Source organism: Embiotoca jacksoni, unplaced genomic scaffold (assembly GCF_022577435.1).
Source record: "Embiotoca jacksoni isolate LCO1_2020_lvr unplaced genomic scaffold, fEmbJac1.0.p SCAF_10, whole genome shotgun sequence".
Taxonomy (NCBI): domain Eukaryota; kingdom Metazoa; phylum Chordata; class Actinopteri; family Embiotocidae; genus Embiotoca; species Embiotoca jacksoni.
The window spans coordinates 2,416,236-2,438,360 of NW_027185230.1; the positions used below are offsets into that span (position 1 = coordinate 2,416,236).

Here is a 22,125-nt window from a genome sequence, read left to right on the forward strand (position 1 = left end):
CCATCTCAGAACTGTTCAGGTATTATTTCTACATCATTACAAGTTAAAAAAATGTTTTTTTTTTGCCTTATTACATATTTTTTTTTATGGTTTATGTTACAGTAACATTTGCTTGAACTACACTTGATTTTCAACACATTCACTTCATAAGCAGGAGGATCAATGTTTTCTCTCAGAAGATTTTTAGCCTCCCTCCAAAAGTGACGAAACACACCCAATTACACTCCACAGCTGGCGGGATTTACAGTTGCATCTTGTTTTTTATTTGACACGTTGAAATCCAAACGTTAAGAGGTCCTACATGCGAGGTCCTATGTAAGCCAAAAACCGCTAAGCTTGCATTTATTTTTTGTACGTGATTATCTCAAGACTATAAGTTATTTCATTATCACGAGAAAATAACAGGACAATTTCTGGAGATAATGAATCTTTTTTTTGGGTCAAAATCACAGGATCATTGTGGAGAGTTGAAAATGAGCATCTGGTTCATTTGATCACACCTGATTTCAGCGCTCAACATCGATGTCATGAATGTTTGCGGAGGATTTATAACATGACAGATACCTGGATGTGTTTCGGCCATTTCTTGAAGGCAAAATAACAGGAAGTGGCAAAAAAAAAAAAGGTTTAGTTCAGGCCTAACTATTCTGTGGAAAAAAACGAATATAATTTAAATTTAAATAACTTGCTAGTAATAACCTACAAAACCGCTGTGAAATTGTTGGTGGGTATAACGAGGCTAACTGTTGTCCCCTGCTTGGTCTTTGTGCTAAACTAGGCTAAATTAAGAAGTTCCTCACCTCTCAAACTCATTGTAGCGATTTTTTTTTTTCAGGAAACAGTTTATAGCTAAAACTTTAATGTTTTCATTCAGTTTAATGTATTGCAATTATCTTGTTTCCTGTCATAAGATGTACCTGTTTTTAGTGACAGTCAATTCAAGTTAGCGACTCGCTGAGCACTTAGCTGCTGCAGAGTTTTCTCAGGAACTAACCGAGACTAAAAAGATGGGAAAGGGGAGTAAATACTGGAATAACATCCGCCTAACGGCTCCAAACATTGCATAAATCATGCATCACTTTATCTTCTCACAGTTTATCACGATTTCAAAATACTTCAGCACACCGGGTATCTTCAAGAGCAACAAGTTCATTTGCTTTTATCTTCCCACATTAAGGTCACATCAGTCAGCAGTTTACAGTTCGGATGAGTGGAACGCAGTCGCTGTAAAAAAATAAGATAAGCAGCGACATGGAGGTGTTTTCGAGTTGTCTGCTGTGCAGTGGAGGAACGCAGATTTCAGGAGGCATTTATGAAACATACATCACGACATAAGACTCACTTTGCAACATCTCAAGTGATGAGGTCAAATCTACGAGGCGGTGTGACTCAACAAGTCAGTGAGTGATCGTCCTTCTGCAAAACTGTCAGCCAACATGTTTCCACCACCTCAATTGCAAATGACATTACGGTAGGCTTGCGTTGGTTTTAGATGTAAATAGAGTACAAATGTGAAAAACAACATCATGAGCTTATTTCTTTACTAAATTTGTTGCATTAAAAAAACATTAAAAAAAACAAAACACTCCAGCAATTCGTCTGATCATCCGTGTGAGTCAGTCTTGGATAAATAACGTGGTTTCAAAATGTTCCCTATCAGACTCAAGGATTTTTAATGGTGTGTTCTGCCTGCTAACGAGGGGTTTCACAAAATAACTGTGTCAGTCCGGGATTAAAAGGAAATCCAGCAGCAGCTGCTCTCAGTTCATTTCAGTAGCCTTCATTGTCCCAGGTCACCTCGTAGTCTGGATACAGAGTCTTCAGTTTCTCAGTGGTCACTGCATGGTTTGCTCTTCCAAATCCCTGCAATGAAAAGTAGAATATCAATGTTCCAAATAAGAAAAATCAAATTATTTTTTTTTCTCCACACACTTACCATGGAGTAGCCATAGACGTGGATCTTCTTGTCCTGGGGGTCGTGTTTGATCCTCCCTCCTCCGATACACTCACAGTCCAGGTGGCCGTCCTTCTCCAGCTCCTCTGAAACCCTCTCATAGATATCAGCTACAAGAAGGAGATGCAGACAATACAAATTCAAAACGGTCAATAGATACATATTTGTAAAAAAAAACAAAAAAAACAACAACAACTGGGACTTGGAGTTTTTCAAAAAGTCTTTTATTCCTAATCATAAATGACTGCTCATGGTGTAGATGTGCTGACTCCAGTTTTCAGGAGGCTGATCACCTGTTAAACCTGACTTTACCAATGCAATCATAAAGAGGGCACAAATCTTAATTTTGGGCACGTTGAAGGCTGTGGTCTGTACTGACAGGTGTTTCTAATACCTCCTCATCAATATCACAGGAGCAAGACACACAGCAAGAGACACAAAATAACGTGTGGCACTTTGAAGGTGAACTACAACGCTCAGGAAAAAATAAAAAAAAAAAGATCCAGTTGTCCTTTGACTCCCTGAAATAGGACTTTAAGGTGACTCCAAGGTCAAGATGTACACACAGTCAAGTGACCCAGACAGGAGTGGAGGTCAGCACGGGGAGAAAGTGGACAGCAGCGGAGGCCGGGAAGCAAGGAGAGTCACGGCAACACTGTGGTGTCCTGGTGGTAACGTTGAGGAGGAGCAGGCCCGGGGGAGACATCCCCTATTTCAAAACGACAAGGACGAGGTGAAAGACAGGTGGAGGTTGGATCAGGATGAAGTGAGGGCAGTGGTGAAGGATGAGAGGGAAGCTGCAGGTATAAACCAGCAGGGAGTCTGGTCAGGGTGAAAGTCTCGGGGGCAGATCTCCCGCAGGTAGAAACGCAGAGCATCAAGTTCCTGATTCTGGCGGTGCACGATGTCCTTCAAACCTTTTCAGCTGGTGCAAACCGTGACAACCAGAGGAACCATGAGGCACATCTCCACATCAGGTTCTGCTGAAAAGCTTTGTGGCCAACTCGGCATCAAGGAGGAGAACCATCAAGAGTGTCACCTGAGGCAGCGGAAAGATCCTGGAGATGGCTCTGGATTAAAAACAAGGACACCCATGAGGAGAGGCGAAGGTTACCTGGGGGGGGGGGGGGGGGGGGGGGGGGGTCACCTGGAAGAGGGTGTCTGACGCTGAAAAGACCAGAAACACCCAACGATCCCATAATGACACCTCCTCGAGATGTGTTCAGGTCCATCTGATGACGTAGGTATTTTACGAAACAGAATCCACCCCTGAAATAATAATAACGCTAGTGTGTGTGTGTGTGTGTGTGTGTGTGTGTGTGTGTGTGTGTGTGTGACGTGTTTCGTGGTGCACCCCAGGGTTGGTGCCCGTGACTCACCGTGGTACTCTGCCCAGCCGTATCCTCGGACTATATCCACACCCGAGTCGTCCCCCTCCTCTCGGCTGTGAACCCGGATCAGGACGTACTTGAACACACCGGACGGGTCGATGTCCGCCTGCGGGATGTTGGCCATGAGAGCTGCCGCCCTCGTCTGTGTGCACATCTCCACGCTCGTCAGCAGCCACACCAACAAACCGACCAACAAACCAAATGTTCGGGTCTTCTCGACGGGCTCCGTATCTGTCTGCGCAGGAAAGCCCGACAGCTCGGCGGGTTATCGGTGTTGTAATGTACTGTAGTATCAGATCAACAGAAAGCTTGTTCTGTTTTCACGCTTTCACCGCCATGATGCAGCCAGTTCACTTCCGGTACTAGCCTTCAAAATAAATGTTAAAGCAATATAGAAGTATTTAAATTCTGTTTATGGTCTGTGTGTGTGTGTGTGTGTGTGTGTGTGTGTGTGTGTGTGTGTGTGTGTGTGTAGGGGGGCCGGGGTTTCTCCCTTGCTCGTATTCCCTTCACTGCATTACTTCCTTAACTGATGCAAAGTAATACGTGAATTCATAATCTATTGTTATATTATTATTCTCTTTCTATTTTTTTAGCATATCTACCCTAACCTGTTCCATAATGTGTAATATTTTCTGAATTGTTGTGTCGCCAATTACAATTGTTCCCATTTACTTAAGTAGGACAATTAATATTGCAAATCATCTTCCAGAAAAAAGTTTTAAATTAAAAAAATATTAGCTCTTATTCTGAAGGCAAAGCAATGATACCGGAAGCTATCAGAGCGAGTTCCGTTTTTTTTTTTTTTTTTTTTTTTGTAAAGTCAAGCACTCTGGTACTTGTAGTCCAAAAGAAACAATTAAGGACGCATAATTAGGCTATAAAATCACCCAGATACAGTGGATTCCCCGTAAAAAAACAAAAAAACAATTTATTTCATTATGGGGTAGGAAGGAAAACAACACGAGAGAAAATTCTTAACTTATTAGCATTTGATGAAAATGTCAGAATGTATACAAAATCTTTTTAATCAACTATCACAGTTTTTTTTTCATTGTGCACTGATTGAAAGAGTTAAAGGCAACACATAGACTGCATCAACTGTCATAATCCTTTCTTAGTTTTCTACAAAACAAAAATCAACATGTGGAGCTTTAATGGATCTGAAACATCTTAAGAAGTTCATGACAAAGTCGCTCAGACACTGAGTTGCTACTCTGAGAATCCTTATTAAGTCCAGGCCCAGCTGTGTCAAGAGTTGCCTTTGCCCTTTTCCATGAACACACATTGTTGTTGGAATGTCTGCACACTATGTTCCTGCATCAACCTTCAATCATAATGTTCACAACCATTTTTGCAAGGTCAGCTAGAGTTTATGTTTTACCAAAGACTATAATGCACAGGAGATAGGAGTAAGAAAAGCAACACAATTAATATGTAATCCATTGCAATACAGCAGGCTTTACCATTTTCATGGAGCAAAATACAGTATGTTTTACAATATAATACAATGCAGTCCATCAGATTAAAAAAATGATAACCGAGCTGAATAAAAACTTGTCAGACGGCATGTCAACTGAAACTGTAAAGATTGAATTATATTCCATTACCTGCAGGTGTAATTTATTCTGCGTGGGGTGTAGTGTAGGCATTTTGTGCACTCTGGGCTTAAATTGATATTTGATCAATTCAAAATATGTCCTCTATTTGAAATTCCTAAAGTAAATTAATAAATGCATAACTAAAACCTGCATTTGTGTAAAAAAAATAATAATAATAACAATAAGGTCTGTCAGTATATGTGTTTTGGCAGATCTGATTCAAGTTTTGTTTCATGCATCAATCTTTCTGAATTGTCAATGTGAATACTCAAATTTTAGCACTAAACCAAAACTTCTGTTGAGAAATATATTAATAATTATGTTTTTGATCATAAGAACCATTGTGTTAGATTTTTAAGATGCTGCTTCAACGTACCCAGAAACGTTCTCGCAGCAAAACATTTTTATATGAAAATACCTGCTGTTCACCACATATGCACATCATTGACTGAAGTTCAAATCTGGCACCTGAAAAAATATTTGACTTTCAGCAAAAATCTAAAACCCGGAATTATTTTACATTCCATTTACCCAGAAACTGGTTTGACTTTTCAAGAATAAAAAGATTACATTCAGACTTGCCTCCAGGGAGTGGTATGTTCTAGACAGTGTTTGGTCAGGGACACATTTCTCCTTCTGTTGGCTCTGTACTTCAGCACTTTGGGTTCCACATTTAAGTTCTGATTTATCATGAGCATGTTTACATTCACATTACTTAAAAAAATGAAGGAGCTGTATTCATTTTTACACACATCTTTCCATTTTAGCTTACAGAAATGAACTGGTTAAGTAAACACATAAAATATAATACTTCCTGATTTTGTGTTAAACCCTTTGCTGTCGGTAAATATGCAGTGCATTGTCTGAGTTTAGGATGATTGTTCTGCTGCATTACAGCTTCAGATTGGAGGACTATATTAAAAGCACATTACATGTCAACATCCCTAAAATTCAAACTCATATTCAGCCCTTTAATGTCCCACTAAATTTTGTATCAGACTCTAGGTGCTGGAGCACAGAGCCAAAACATACCACTGTCCGGCTGCTTAGTTGCAGTGTCTAGATGGTGCTTTCACTGCCTCCTTTATTCTTTCCGTCACGAGCTCGAAGTAGGACGAAGAGCAGGACTGCAGCGAGAAGCAGGACAAAGAGGAAGAGGAGCGTTCCCCACGCCCCCAGGGTCAGACCCTTCCTCAGCCCTACTCTCTCTGCCGGCAGCAGATTACTCAAACTCAGCATGTAGCCCAAGGCCCAACCCACCGAGGTGTCTCCAGCCTGCAGGATCAGGAGCAACACATCGACGTTAAGAATATATTTCATATTCTTTCATTTACTTGCAAATAAGCATTAAAGTCATATTTTTTTTATGAGGAATCTGTCACCTTCTTCTGGAACAAAACGCGTGGGAACGACTTGTCATCAAAGCCGTATCCTCTCATCATGAGAATCTTGACGAACACAGAGAGGGCGCAGTAGTCCTGCAAACGAGACTTCAGCTCTGGAGCGAGAAGCGACATCTGGAACAGCAGGAAGAATGTGATAAAATACAATAAACAATTCACCTGCCTGGATATGTGACCTTCCAGAATTGGATGTTATCAATGAACAGAGAAGAAGATTACCTGAGTGAAACTCATTCTGCACACTCTTTTGGCCGCCTCCTCCAGATGTACCGGAGTACTCACACTGATCCCTGTGGCTCGCTGCAGGAAGGAGTGCGTGTAGAAGAAAGCAGAGAACGCCTGGCAACAGAGAAAGGGGACAAAATACGAAACTTTGATAACGCACAACAATAAAGCCTTTTTTTCCCCTGCACTGTAAGGCCTTGTTCTTAATCCGCTGTGTAGCCCGCTGTGAGCTGTCACCGCTTCTTTAATTTTCTGGGCAGTATTCAGATGTTTAATTACAATTCAAAGGTGCTTTGAAGAGAGACTTTCTAAATCTCATCCATAGAGTGATGAGATTCCAACAAAACAAATGTGGTACAAAGAGTAGGTTTGTGTGGGATGATGTGGGACACGTACCAATGCTGAGAGGTAGTCTAAAACTTTCATACGTATATCCAACTTATAACATAAGAAAAAATGTATTTTGCGGTTTACTGGTTAGGCCTTTAGCATGTGAAGGACTAAACAGATATATTGTATTTGACTGCAACTTTCCGAACCACAACGTGAAGTAAATACAGTAAAAAGAAGCTAAAGTTTAATTGTAAATGGTGTCATGTGTCCGAGCTTACCACCATGGTCGGCAGACCTGGGTTGTGAGTACTGAACAGTTATTTCAGCTACTGTTTCTTCATCTGTCTGGTAATTGTCTTTTGGTTTCAGAGGGAATGTTTTTGTTGTAGTTGAATTTCCAGGTTTTAGAAAAGCGTCTGTCCTGCAGTGCTGCTGTTTGAAAACTAGAGCCAATCAAATGTGGGACATCATCTCCATATGTGGGACACAGGACAAGGGATAAAAAAGTGCTGTGCAGTGCCACATGAAGAGGGACACGTGGTAATCCTACACTACATTTCAGAATGAAAACTTGTCCTCCGTTACATCCATAAGAAAGATGTACAGCAGTTACTTTGCATGAGAAGACATAAAGCCTCTATCAGTAGGCTACATTCTTTTGACGCACCACCCTGATGTGCATATTTTCCCTGATTTACATGGTTGAATGGGTCCTTCTTTTTATTTTGACATTTGTGTACATAATACATGTGCTTGAGTACATTTTTAATGTAGGACTCGTCCACAGGGGGGTTATGTGGTGGATTTATTATCAGCTGGAAACAAAAAAAAATGTCCATTAGTCTTCGCTGGTTGCCTGGCAACTGATCCCAGTCAAGATATCCGGACAGATAACTGTCTTAAAACAGCAGTTTGGCATTGTTACAAGTCAGTTATGGTAAACAAACATGATGTAATGTGCTACTTACATTATGTTTAGTAGATTTCGTGAGCGTTGGACATACAGTAGCAGGTGTGCTGTTTACCCGTTTTCAGTGTTTGTGCTATGCAAAACGAACTGACTGCTGCTCTCTGTATATTTGACAGATGGACATGAGAGTAAAAACACAGCTCTCATCTAACTCCCCAGAGAGGGAATGAGCTCATTCTGCTCAAACATTTCATTTTTAAGTTTAGATTACCGCTGATCCAAATCTAAGCATCTCTAGTATTTTTATTAGTGTGAAATACAGGTTGCAAATTTGAAAAAAATTGGTAAAAAAAAAGAAAAAAAAAAAGGTGTGCCAGGATCTTTTGTCTACAGGCTGACCTTTAGTGTGTAATGGAACCAGTGTGTTTCCTCCTGCTTTTCTTACCATGAAGCTTCCGGTGACATTTGGTTGGAAGACTTTGTCGAAGGAGCACTGGGAGAAGGGACAGCCGTCGAAGGAGAAGAGCTTGGACACGTTACCCAGACACTGGTCGTAGTGTCCACTGCCATGTACTGTCACAGTGGCCTGAGGGTCGTAGGAGCTGGGTTTGTACTTGGCTGTGCACGGGGAATCGAATATGCTGTTCAGCTTTAATATCCTGCTGTGGCTTGCAGGGTAGCAGGGGTGAGTGATTGACCCCGAGTAACCCTGAGACTGAGAGAGACAGACGGAGACATAGAGAGAGGGTTGAGACAATGATTGTAAAATGTTGTCTTCAATAATACAATAATTAGAACCAAGACAGTATTAAACTGTCAAGTTGTATTGGAAGAGTTTAGTTTATGATGCATCAATATGTTGTTCTATAAGAAACATGACACTGCAGTAAAAGGCCCAAAAATATTGTGTTGTATACTTTTGTCCACCAGAGAGCACTAAATTGTAAAATATCCTGCTCAGTAAGTTAGTTCATCACGTCTTTGATAAGAAACTTTAAAGGATCTTTATACAAAATGTTTGTTAATGCATCCACGCGTATGTTTACTCATTTCGGGAATTGTTTTCATGCAACCTATTATAAATGTGTGTGAGTTTACAATCAGATACCTCCATGATGTTAAAAACTATAAATCAAAATTACATAAAGACATATGTTTTGCTTCACTACAGCACTGAAAACGTCTGAAGTGCACAGCTTTGGTAAAAAAAAGTATTGCACTACATCATCGTGCTCTGCAAAAATCCCCCAGAAGATCCACTTGGGGGGGGAATTAGAAGCTGAGAGAGGAAGAGAGCTCTCTAGCGTTCCTTTTTTTTTCTCAGTTCTGCAAAACAATGAAAGGTGTTTCATAGAATGCACTGGTCCCAACAATAGCATCTCTAAAGCATCATTGATGCACACGTTTTAGAGTTGTATTAGTTTGTCAACTTACTGGAGAAATACCTTTCAAACTTTATCAAAAGGTATTTGTTACAAGTGTTGATTTACAGATTTTGGTGTTAAAAGATTCCGATGTAGTGAAAATTAAAACAACGTGATAACATTTGTCAGACTGCCGGCACAAAGGTGATTTTTTTTTTTTTTTTGTCCATACAGGCTGGATAAGAGAAGTGATCACTAAGAATAAAAGTAAATACGATTTTTACTTAAAGGGCAGGAGGGTAAATTCGACAAAGTTTCATTGGCTTTTAGAGATCACTTTGATCAATCAGACCAGAAACTAAAAGATGTTCACTATCAGCTTTTGTACTGTGTATCTGCTTCCTTCTTCTCCCTAATAAAAAATACTGTTTCCTCAAAAACAGTATTGTTTTTAACCCTCTGGGGTTTTAGCTTCTAATCTCTTACTTTGTAAAAAAAATAATATATAAATTCAATCTTGTAAGATAAAAGCAGGTGACTCAGACATTTTTTCAGCACAACCTGAGCATCTTGAATATGTGTGCTACTGTAATGTCACATGATATGATAAAACAAGTTAATATGCAAAACTGCAATTTGAATAGAAAAATTGTAGGTGTGTTTGGTCTCTTTAAACTTGTAACCCAAGGCCTCCACTTAATAAACATCAGTATCAGCTAAATACTTTTCCAGACATTCACAACTGGAGAGACCCCAGAGGGTTAAATCAAAATTACTTTTTTTGAATTACTTATTTATTAGTTTTCATTTTTTCCTCTTATTTATTTTTTTTCTTAAGTTGTGTAAAACCTGTGTTGTATCGTGTAAAGTTTTAATTTAATTATTCTATTTTATTTTATTCTATTTATTGTATATACTGTGCATTTTTATATTTAATATTTTACTGTTGTTTTATTGCTTTCCTGTACCTATAATGCTGCTGTAGCGGAAAATAAAACATTCCCCTTGTGGAATTAATCAAGTAAGTAAGTAAGTAAGTAAGTAAGTAAGTAAGTAAGTAACTAACTAACTAACTAACTAACTAACTAACTATCTATCTATCTATCTATCTATCTATCTATCTATCTATCTATCTATCTATCTATCTATCTATCTATCTATCTATCTATCTATCTATCTATCTATCTATCTATCTATCTATCTATATATCTATCTATCTACCTATCTATCTATCTATCTATCTATCTATCTATCTATAATTGAATCACACATGTATACAATTACAAAGTAATATGTTCATTTATATTTTTGTCTCACTTAAAGCTGTAGTGGAGTCGTGCTACATCTTAACTAGAAAGTCTGGATATAATTTGTTCTAAATGCCGGAAGATGAGTTAATAAACTTTGGCACAATATCCTGACAACAGTCATGATGTGGTGGATGTTTCATTTTGCTTTCAGTGAGTGTAAATGCAGCATGTTACACTACCATCACGATGAGAGCCAGCAGTCTCTTGAGGAACTGGTCCTGCCCATAGCAGAGGAAGCTGTGTGTGTACAGAGAGTAGTCCTGGCCATAGAGACGCAGCTTCATCGCGTCTTGTTTGTCCTCTACTTCCTCCAGAGTAGCAAATGTTATCTGGGTGGACGCCCCGCCGAAATCAAGCGCTCCCACTGTGGGTCTTCCGGGGCTTAACCAGCGCCCCACAAAACCATACTGCAATGAAAAAAATGGGAAAAACTAAATCAGAATTTCAGGTTTGAGTTCATCCAAAATATCCTCAGTTGAAGCAGTGACTCTTTGTCATATTAAGTTGCTTCATGGCCCTGCTCAACTGCCCTCATCAGCCCTTTTCTGCTCTAAATTGAAGATTTCTAAATGTCATTTGATGAAAGTACAAATTCCTTCTGATTAAAACCTTCTGATACTCCTCATTGAAGTGTGGGTTACCTTAATGAAGTTCTCTAAGAGATAGTTGACGGTGACCCAGCCGTACGCTCCCTCCTCCTGACCTTTCAGTATGGTTGCTCCCCGGTAGTCGAAAGGGTACGACTGGATTATGTGGCCCACTTCTTCCAGAATCTCAGCTGACTGCTCCGGGCTGGAAAGACTGAAAAAAAAAAGAATGTCATTTTACAAAAATGTTTACAGCTTTCATCAAGAAGAAGAAACATGAATACTTAATTGTGATTTTTACAAAACTTGCTTATTTCTAAATGTTTTACCAATTTAAACTTTATGTTTCACGCTGGACCACTAAACTGTAAAACTCCAGGGTGTCTTTCATAGAGATGCCACAGTAAAATCAGTTACACGTGTTTGCCTGCAGGACCCGATATGGTCGGCTACATCTCCACCTTTTGATCCTTAAATAGTTCCTTGAATTGTTTAAATGACAAGAACTTTTCCATGCTGCAATTTGTCTTTACCATCTCTAAAAACTTTTAAGACTCTTGTCACATCAAGGGCTTAAATGCATGCCCAATTCCCCCTCAACATGTCAATCAGATCAGTCCACAAAGATTTCTCTGGGCGGCAGTATAAGGACAACTCCATTCCTGTGGAGTAAAAAACACAGTAGATTGGGTTGTCCACTAATCAAAAGGTTGGTGGTTTGATCCCCAGTTCCTTCTGTCCACATGCCGAATATCCTCGGGCAAGACACTGATCCCAAGTTGCTCCTGATGGCGTACCATTGGTGTGTGAGTGTATTCCTGATGGCGAGCACATTGCATTGGCAGCTGAGCTCCATGTGTATGTGAATGATTAAATGGGAAACTGTAAAGTGCTCTGAAAGCGCAAAGGTGATAAAGTGCTATAAAAGTACAGACCATTTACTTTGGCTCATTCTAAACTGTTTAGTAGTCATGTTGCTATGAAGTTATGATGTTCTATAACATATAAAACTACAGCCTTGAAACACACATTTATGCTCATACTAGTCAAAAGAAAAACAGAAACAGATTAAACAGGATAAACGTTTAAATCAGGTATTTTCATGTACATTGTATGGAGTTACATCTGTGCCAACATTTCATAAGTGCAGAGGATCAAAGAGAAAAATTACTTTTAGATACGTTTGCATTGGACAAATGGTTTACATACGCACCTTCGACTGAGTGACTGGGTAGCTATTTTCTGCAGCATATTCACATAGTTCAACCACACATACTCATATTTGAATACATTTAAACTATTCTCAGCTCCCTATTGTGGTGAAAGGGTAAAATCTGCTTTGCAGCTTTGCATTTGCAACACGAGTCATGCAAAACAAAAACAAAACAGGGTTACAACACACAATCTTAAATATATAGTTATATATCAAAAATGTGGTCATACCACCCAGCACGAGTATATTATGCATTTCTTTTGTTTCGTGGTTAAGAGCAGTTCTCTTCTTCCTCTTGGTCTCCCTTAGTGGTTTCTTTGCAACAGTTCAACCATGATGGTCTGATTCAAACAGCCTCCTCAAAGCAGTCATAAACTGAGGCGCTGTTACTTTGCTATTTCTGAGGCTGGTGACTCTAATTAACTTCTCCTCTGCAGCAGAGGGAAGTCTCCGTCGTCCTTTCTGAGGCTGTCGTCATGAAAGACAGTTTTATTGCAGCGTTTGACAGCTTTTGTGACTGCCCTTGAAGAAACTTTCAAACTTCTTGAAATTTTCCAAACTGACTGACTTTCATGTCTTTGAGTCGTGATGCTCTGTTGATTCTCCGTACTTAGTAGAGCATTTCTTGGCATAATGGGGATTGCTACAGTTGTTGAACAAGGCTATTTGCTTCATACCAACACGTCCTTGGACAAACACAACTGAAAATAATCACCTGTTTATTGAAAATACTGGAGAATAACCAATACATCATGCATCCCTTTAATTTATATTCACTATGGATACAAATTTTAGTTTCATTTCTGTATAAAAAGAACAGCTTAAGACAGTCTAAGTATCAAACTAGGAAATGGAATCAAATGAAGATGAAGAATGAAAAAGAATAACAAAGTCACACGGAAGTTGGGGGCAGTTATCATGATGGCATCGTGCGGGGCACACTCAGCAGCTGTGCATGCAGAGATTTACCTACGAACAAACACTCAAAACATATTTTCTGACCTCCCCTGAACGCAGCATTATTTGGCTAAAGTGAATCAGACGCAGCTCAGAGTTTTGGGGCATTTTAGTGTCATAAGTTCCCCCCCCGGACGAGAGTGCCATGGTTCAGCAGACATGCGTCTCGTGTAGCCGCTTGTGATCGGACCTCACTTCCTCGCTCCATATGCAAATGAACACATGTAACATCACGTAAATAAACAAATAAATAAAAAACATGAACACTTACAGAAATGAGAGAAGTCAAAGCAAAGGGCATTTAACAAAATGAGAATGAGAAAGCTGGTTGTAACAGTGGTGACTGCTATCTAGATGGTATGTTCTGTGAATGCAGTTGTTCATGCATACTATGATCCACATTATGGGTTATAGTATGCATGGATAAATGATGAAGTCCTTCTAGCAAATACGAGTTCCTGAATTTTGTGCAGATACGTTTTGCTGATTGTAGTGACATGAATGATCTGTAATTAATTCCAAGTAGCATTAAGGTGTCTGATAGCTGTTCAAGGGTGAAGTGGGGGACAGGGTTTGAATCTTTGAATCTTCAGTAATGTATTAATGCGAACTGACAAAGAAGCCAGTACTGTCATTGTCTTGACACCGTTGACGCCGTTAGACGGCATGACGTTTGGTAGACATTGCTCATCCTTAATAGAAACAAAACTAAACAAACACGCACAGACAGACAGATACACACTGACTCACTGCAGAAGCCTCATGCCAGCGGTGGCTCCCAGGTACACTGGTGTGACCTGGTGTCTGTCTTTAGGGATGTCGTTCACCGCCTGGCCCAGACATGCCTCTAAGCTCTGCCCTGCAGCTCCTCGTTGGCCCGCATAGCTCGAGATCCCTCCACCTGAGTGAGAGATGATCAGGTTAAAAAAAAAAAAACAGCCTGATGGCGTTATCAACTTGTAGATTCATGTTCTCGGGTTCGCAATAAAAACCGCTGGCTGTTTTAACACAAAGACATATCATGATGCCAGTTGATGACACCTGTCACGACTACAAAGACTCGACCTAACTGTCAGTAAATATTGAAAATGAACCAATGAGGACGTATACTGCGCCATGGAATGGCCGTGGTGTTTGGCTTTGCAACTAAATACATGATGTTAATGTCAATAGAGGCTCATCAAAATGTGGTCTATTAAATACTAGATGTTTATCACTTCGGGATAAACAGTCAGTGGCACTAATTCTCCACTCGTGTGCTATTAAACCGCAGTGCAAATAGGGGGTGCTATGAGATAACACCAGTCAAACATAACAGTGGAAAATGATGTGGAAATAGAGATGGAAATATGACATTTCTGTTAGTTTAATTCAGCTGTTTTTGTTCAGATAATTGGAAACCATTGTAATGATTATGTGAATAAATTGCAGTCAGCTGACATAATTGTGGTCAGGCTTAGGTATATGCTACTTTTGTTTGCACAAAGACCCCTCAGCCAATCAGATCAGCAAAAAAACTCCATCTTCCTCCACAGTTGTTATAAAATGGAGGATCTGTGGCTGACAATGGGGGCACACAAGCACATCCGGTAATAAAAGCCACAGATTACGCGGCATAATTGTGAGTCAAATCCAGAAGAAACAGCGGCGAGGATTGTTTCAGAGATCAACGAGAATTACCAGATACAACTCCAAATAGGATCAACCGGTGTGGGTTCAGAGAGAGAGAGTGATACAGAGGAAACCATTCATAGGCTCAGAGAATAAGACAGCAAGGATTAAGAAGAGAACACGTGCAGAATGAGAGCAGCTTGAGAGATGTGTTATTTTCAGAGTCCTGATTGGAGTAACTTAGTGTAGAGATTGGACCAAGGGCACAGTAGAGCATGAAGGTGGGAACGTTAAGGTTGAGGTCTGTTTTTCTTGGGGCTACAATGGTGTAGTTGAACTTGTATTGGAAAGGATTTTTCAATGCAAACCAGAAGAGAAAATCAAAATCTTAGAATGACCCTACCATTGCTGTGACATAATAATATGGAGCACCTATGGGATGCCATTGAAAAGAAAATGTCATTTCTTTTGACTTTTTCAGCCCCTTTTACTTAGAAATGTTCTGTTGCCTGTTCGGAGACTGTTCCTGCCGCACACAGCAGAGCACAATAATGCACATGGAGCAATAATGTTTGTGATTAAGTATTCCAAGTTATGTTGCATGTTGCTTGCTTGTTGAGAACATGCAACATCTGCACCTGTGTTGTGACCACTGGTACGTGAGTATTTTGAAATTTCAGCGTAACATTTTACATCAAATTCAAGAAATCTGCAACAGAGACCCTTGAAAGGCTTCAGAGAACCTACAGCAATGAAGCAGTGAGGCAGGCAAGGTGTTTTGAGTGGTGTTTGCGTTTCAAGAGTGGAAGAACATCAAAGTCCAGGACAAAAGAAGGTGCGTCTGGTCAGGAGTGCGTCTGGTGGGCTTTCTTTGACACTCACAGGGTTGTGAATTCATCCCACAGTGTCAGACTGTCCACGCAGAGTTCTACTATGAGGTTCGAAGGCGTATGAGAGAAAACATAGCAATAGCAATCTACAACATGTGTTCATGTTCTCCAACATGAACACGACCACCGGGGCAATCGCCCCTCCCCTACCACCCCTACGATTTTGCGTCCTGTAACTCCCTTTTTATGCCCCGAAAGATTTACACAAAATCCGATGTGTGCTCTCTGCTGAAGTCCACTGTGAAATTACAAATGCTCTACCACTGCTCACAAAAACATGTGGAACACAATGTTGATCAAGCCACGTAATTTGGAGTGCTTAGTCACAAAGGTTATTGCTTCCCTCTGCTCCCTGCACATCAGTGTGAAGTGCTCCATTGGCACACAACAGGAACAGTCTCTGAGATTTTTTTTTTTTTTTATCACACCTTGTACTCCAGTCCAGTAGTGTTTGAAATGAAAAGCATTGGTCTTTGTTAAAGAAAATGCTGATACTTACCCTTAACATGACATTCACTATGCTGGGTGACCACGCCTGTCCCATTATACTTGTCTGCTGGCCACTTGTATATGAGCAAAGCTGTGTGAGAAGATCCAGCATCCACCACGATCCCGTACTGCAGAGAGAAGAGGACGACGTAAAGAACAGTGAGTAGACAGCAAAACTTTGTCAAAAGATCCTTGTGGCGAGAGCTTTGAAAAGGGGGGAGTCCACTTCACATCATGAAAACCTTTTACGGTCGTGGCTGTCTGACCTTAATTTATGTATCTGGAAGCATCTGGCAGCAAAGTAGGTTAACTGGTAATGCTGATCTTCAAAGACAGCATTTTGGGCATTAAAGTGCACATTTGTGGAGGACAGACAGTCAGAACTTTAAGACATTTTAATGTGGCACAAATTCACCTTTATATGTATTTGAATTTGACTGAAAAAATTATTGACAAAATGGGATTTCATGAGACATTTTTGCCATCAATGTCACTTCAAAAATTCTGTTCTGTTTTGTGTCCATGAACATCTTGGAAGTAAAATTTACACTGCTCATTATCAAAAGATAAATCACAAATCACTACAACTTCAGAAACTGGGAGAGAGTGTGTTGAAATAAAGCCTTGCAAAAAGACATGTGACTGCCAATCCAATAGAAAAAGACAACACACACATACACACACAGACACACACACAATCCACTTGCAGAAATAGAGGCAGCTGCACATCCTTTGAGAGTCATGCACTTGCAAACACAGCCTCTCAAACCAGTACCACAGGTGAACAGTAACATTAAGTGGACATGTTTCTCATTGTTCCTCATAATATTTCCTCATTACTGCTGTGCAGTCAGCTGTGAGGACTCGCTCTAACACTGACCAATAACATGCAGAGCTCTAATGGTCTGCTTTGTCCTTTCATTTGATGCACTACTGGAACTGTTGCGCTTGTCTCTCTGCAAAATGTTCCAAAATCCCTATGGTGACTGTTTTTTTGTGACTGGTCTCCCACATTGGTAGTCAGTGAAAGGGCAGATGCATTACACCGTAAAAGGAACTGTGGGATATGTAGCTGGTGACAGAAAAATGAGGAAGCAGAGGGAACCGGAGCTGGAGCTGACCTGTGTAAAAATCCTGCTCCGAATGCTAAAACAACATTCTGGTGCAGTGTCACATTTTCCATGTTTTAAAATAAATATAATTACAACGTCACTCTGTTCTAGCAATAGTGAACACATATCATTTCACTGTCTTATTTATTAACAGGTTGTGTATAATACCAAATATGCCAGTAAGTAGCCAATTAACATCAAACATACATTTTAGTAGGCTACCATGAGTACATGTACATGGATAGAATTTTCATTGCCTAGGAATTCATAAATAAACTAGAGATTTTTATCAGCAACACAGACAGATTTGAAATAATTATGAAGGATTATTAATTTATTTGGATTTGGCTTTTTATTGTGTCATGGGACTTTAGAGGTGAACTTTTTCCCCCTTAAATACACCGCAGCATCTCTTCAGCTGGGCTATTTAAGGCCAGATGTAAACGGGACCTGTAAAAAAACAAGACAGGCTATCTTGGGTGACAGAGCAACTCTTACGTGTAACACAGGTCTCTGGCTAGAATTGGGGGACGTTGCAGTTATACAGCTGCACTGTAATCATTGAGCTACTGAGACACTCTCAGAAATACTTAATTCTCAACAAAGTTACAGCTACAGAGAGTATGCAGGATTAAAGAATATATTGGCGTTGTTTCTTAGTGGTTGACACCCTCAAACTATGACTGTGTGTAAATTGATTCCATACCAGTTGTTTGTGGGAGGAAACTGGAGTGCCCAGACAAAATCCGCTGAAACACCCTAACCTTTAAAACCAAACTAAATACTGAATATGGAAGTTTCTGTTGGTCTCTACCATTTCTCTCTTTTTTTGCTCCTCCTGGAGACTGTGAATGGCCCTTTGCAGACATCTTTTATGATTCTCCATCTTCTGTTTCAGATAGTCCATCTCTTTAGAATTATTTGTGGTGGTCTTGGCTGAACAGAAGCAGGAGCAGCAGACCCCTGGGGCTGGAGCTGTTCCTGGACGTCCCCCACCTCTGCTGGAGAGCTCCTTGTCCATTTCCTCGGTGCTGCTGCTGCTTTCATGAAGCATGGCTGTCAGTGCTTCAAGCCTCTTTGTCATTGCCTTGATTTCCGTGTCCACGTTGAGGCTAAACTGCTCTATAATTAAAGGTGATTTAGTTTGGATCTGATTCTGATTTTGTTCTATTTCTTCTTCAGATACAATCAGTCTTCTCTCGGTTGTGTGTTTGCTACTTGTTGAAGTCACTTTCCAATGGTCTTGGTCACTTTGTGCTCCATCATAGATCAACATTCTACAACAGTTTGAGTCCACGTTCCTAATTTAGGTATAGGAATAATAAGAATTCCTTTATTTATTTCTGCTGTATATTTCATTTCAAACCAAAGCCGCAAAGAGTGAAAAACATGAAATGTAAAAGACGACATATTAATTTAATCCTCCAGTGACATACATTAAAACTTTACAGCAGTTTGGGCGTTATGAGACATCATTTAGGATTAGAACTCCTCTAGCGGCTTTATAATCCATCATGGATATGTTTGTTCTCTTTGTTACCTGAGACTTTGGCCGACAAGGAGCGGGAACTAAACACGTACGTAGTTTTTTTTTCAGCTTTGTTTTTAATAATGAAATGTTATAAATCCAAATTCCATGTACTTTATCATTTGGCTTTATGGACTTACAATTGTTATTGATACAGTTCATGGGCACACATTCAACCAGCCCAGCTTGTAACAAAAGCAATGATATCAGTTACTTGCTTTTAACGGCAGCTAAACTTTTTTATGTAGTGGGAGATCCGAGCCTGCAGGGAAATGAAGAAGGTGACCAAAACTCCTGAGACTTAAACATTTACACCAAATACTGTGGATCAATAAAAAGCCACAAGTTAAAAGTGATTTGAAAAACGAGATTTCAGAGGATGGTGACGGAGCGGCCCCGTAACTGACCACGTGAGGAGCAGTCGAGGACACAGACACACACACACACGGGGTTCATTCACACTGCAGACAAAGTACTCCGCTGGGAGAAGTCTACAGTCGTTTTAGCCTTCCTGGCAGATTGCCAAGGGTGCACACTTCCCAGAGCTTCCATTCAAACTGAGGCTGAGGCTAATCAGCTGTTTCATAAGATTGTAGTCGTGCGCAATGAGATGACAGCATTAGGATGCGGTTACGATTTATTAAAAGTACCATTTTTAATGTAACAATAGGTTTATCTAGAGCTATTGGTTGAGTTTGAGTGAGGATTAAATTAAAAAAAATGTATGTTTTGTTTTTCTGCAGTAAGCAGATATGGGTCAACCTCAGGGTTGAGAAATCTGCACAATTGTGTCTGTTACATAATCAATTAGCCCGGTGGGAGGGGCTTTCTGCAATTAAAAGGGCCTCCCCAGGGTGGAGGTGTCAGTGCCAGTGTGGTGACAGATAAGGTAACAGCGACTTTGTTGCGATACTGTTTACTTATTATTATACGTTGTTGGTTTAGAGTTTGTTTTTTCTTCTCGCAAATGGTTAGCTTTTGTTGTTTGTTGGTTTTTCTATTTGTCAATATATTTTTGCCACTGACCTTCACTGGTCTGGGAGCCGAGCACATTAAACTCCACCGCCACACTACCTACGACTACGCCATGTTTTGTGTTATCTAAAACGGGCTGATGCTGAACCCCATCACAAGGGTAGTATGTGACCTGCATTTGAGGAGAGGATCTCCAGCAGTCCTCTGGTTATAAGGAGTTTGAGTGTCACAACTGGACGCAGTATCGACCTTTCAAAACAGAAGCCTCGCCACACTACACTGAAAGTCAACGGGACCGTCCTACACAGGGCCTTTATACGTCTCACCCGAATCAGACATGTGCCTTTTTTAAATAGTGGTGTGCCTTTTCTGCTGCCTCAGAATTTAAAAACAAGTTTGAAATGGAATTTTCTTTTCAAAATAGAATTTAAAATCCACTATATAATTCAAACCCATCCAGTAACTACTATTCATCTAGCTATTTCCTGTCCCCCGGGGGTGATACTGTGATACAATAGTCTGACATCTAAATTCAACCTAAATAAATCCAAGCAATCCATAGGGAGTGTGAAAGATATATGCAAGGCATAACGGAAAACACCGAGTGTCAAAATTATTAATTTGAGCCCACAGATTATACAGTCGTGAACAGATGAGTCTTTTCCCATTACACATCCTGGGCTCCCTATAAATATGTGACAGATGAATAGGGTTAGGTAGGTAAGGTAGTTACTTTATTAATCCCTGAGGGGAAATGTTTTCGCTACAGCAGCATACAGAAGCAATAAGATAATAATAGAATAATAGAAAGCGATAAAATAGCAGTAAAATAGCAGTAAAAATATTAAATATAAAATATAAAATGCACAGTATATACAGTACAGTATATATCTATATATATTATATACAAACAACCAAGAACACAGACAACAGTGTTATTGTTATGTGATGGATTTTGCCAGAGGTGAGTTATTGTACAGTCTTATTGCGGTCGGCAGGAATGATCTCCTGTATCAGGAATGATCTCCTGTATCAGGAATGATCTCCTGTATCTGTCCTTGTGACAGCGGAGCTGGAGGAGTCTTTTGGAGAAAGTGCTCCGCTGTCCCTGCAGCAGGTGGTTTTAGAGGGTGAAAATAAGATATCTTATTTATTATTGTCACTACTGGGCTTTTATATTAGCAGTTTAGGATCAAAGGCTGAGAAGAGAATATTAAACTACCCAGTGATTTCTGAAGATATGACAGGATGCAACCGAACTCAATGGGGACAACCACTAACCTACACAACTTGATCCACTTAGTATGTCACAGAATCCTTTAGCCTAACACATTTTTTTTTCTCTCCCGGTTAGGGTTAGGCTCAGCGGAGCTTTGGTTACACACCATCCCAACAACTTAAAACGCTGATCCAAAAATACCCAGTTGAACCGACCTTACCATGAACCCCGGTACCTCCTGGACGTCATCGGTGGGGATGGTGAGGAGCAGGATTGCAATAAATCCAAACGCCAGCAGCGCGATGGGGACGACAGGATGAGCCATGAAGTGAAAGTGAGAAGTGCAGCTCTTCTCTCTGCGCCTGCTGGAAATTCGAGCGTCGATTTAATAGCGGCCAAGTGAGAGAAGTGTCTGACGGCTTCCCGCTGGCCGGACGTTATCACAGCTTGTGTTCACGCTTCACCTGTTGCCGCCTCCTGTTTTACATTTCACTTGAGATAGCGAAGTCTGACCTGGATTCAAGTTCCGCGCACAGCCATTAAGTCCTCCTCCATGAGCCCAAAACCTTCTCCCCCTATTAGTGAATGGAAACAGCTCCCAAGGCTACGACTGCCACGGAGGGAAAAAAATGTTTCTCCCGTGACCAGAGCAGCTGAGAGGAGAACTCCGCGGCTCCTCTACACCCTGCAGCTTGATAGGGTGGAGCTACAAGTTAAACATTTCCTTGTTCATTTACAACAAAGGAGAAAAAAGAAATCAATCACATGATTCATAATTATTGAGGGTTGAATGGACTTGGGTGGCCTGAACTGGCAGAAGTCCAGGTGGACTGAAGAGCTGCAGAGCTGCTTGTTTTTCTCGTCCAGTATTTACATGTGAATGGGTGCAGCTTCAAACCTGACTTGCAAATTGTCCTCATTTAAATAACCGGATACAGAATGGAAATGAAGCTTTCACTAGAGGCCTATAACTTCTTTGTACAAGTACTTTTTAAAGTTTTTTTTTGCTGCTGAAATCCTGTTCTGACAGTGTCTAAATTGAAGAGAATATAT

The 22,125-nt window shown here is 40.3% G+C and overlaps 2 protein-coding genes across 2 annotated transcripts; both read right to left on the minus strand.

The window, feature by feature from the left end:
• Positions 1 to 240: 240 nt before the first annotated feature.
• Positions 241 to 3,700, minus strand: phpt1 (phosphohistidine phosphatase 1). The gene is made up of 3 exons (XM_069161574.1): positions 3,334 to 3,700; positions 1,937 to 2,064; positions 241 to 1,863 (listed from the first exon to the last, which is right to left on the minus strand). The coding sequence occupies exons 1-3, from the start codon at positions 3,497 to 3,499 to the stop codon at positions 1,771 to 1,773; spliced, it is 387 nt and encodes a 128-aa protein (XP_069017675.1). The 5' UTR covers positions 3,500 to 3,700; the 3' UTR covers positions 241 to 1,770.
• Positions 3,701 to 4,249: 549 nt separating this feature from the next.
• On the minus strand, positions 4,250 to 21,816 carry entpd2b (ectonucleoside triphosphate diphosphohydrolase 2b). The gene is made up of 9 exons (XM_069161586.1): positions 21,293 to 21,816; positions 16,249 to 16,366; positions 13,999 to 14,149; positions 11,133 to 11,292; positions 10,671 to 10,898; positions 8,263 to 8,532; positions 6,569 to 6,688; positions 6,329 to 6,463; positions 4,250 to 6,221 (listed from the first exon to the last, which is right to left on the minus strand). The coding sequence occupies exons 1-9, from the start codon at positions 21,395 to 21,397 to the stop codon at positions 6,006 to 6,008; spliced, it is 1,503 nt and encodes a 500-aa protein (XP_069017687.1). The 5' UTR covers positions 21,398 to 21,816; the 3' UTR covers positions 4,250 to 6,005.
• Positions 21,817 to 22,125: the final 309 nt, after the last annotated feature.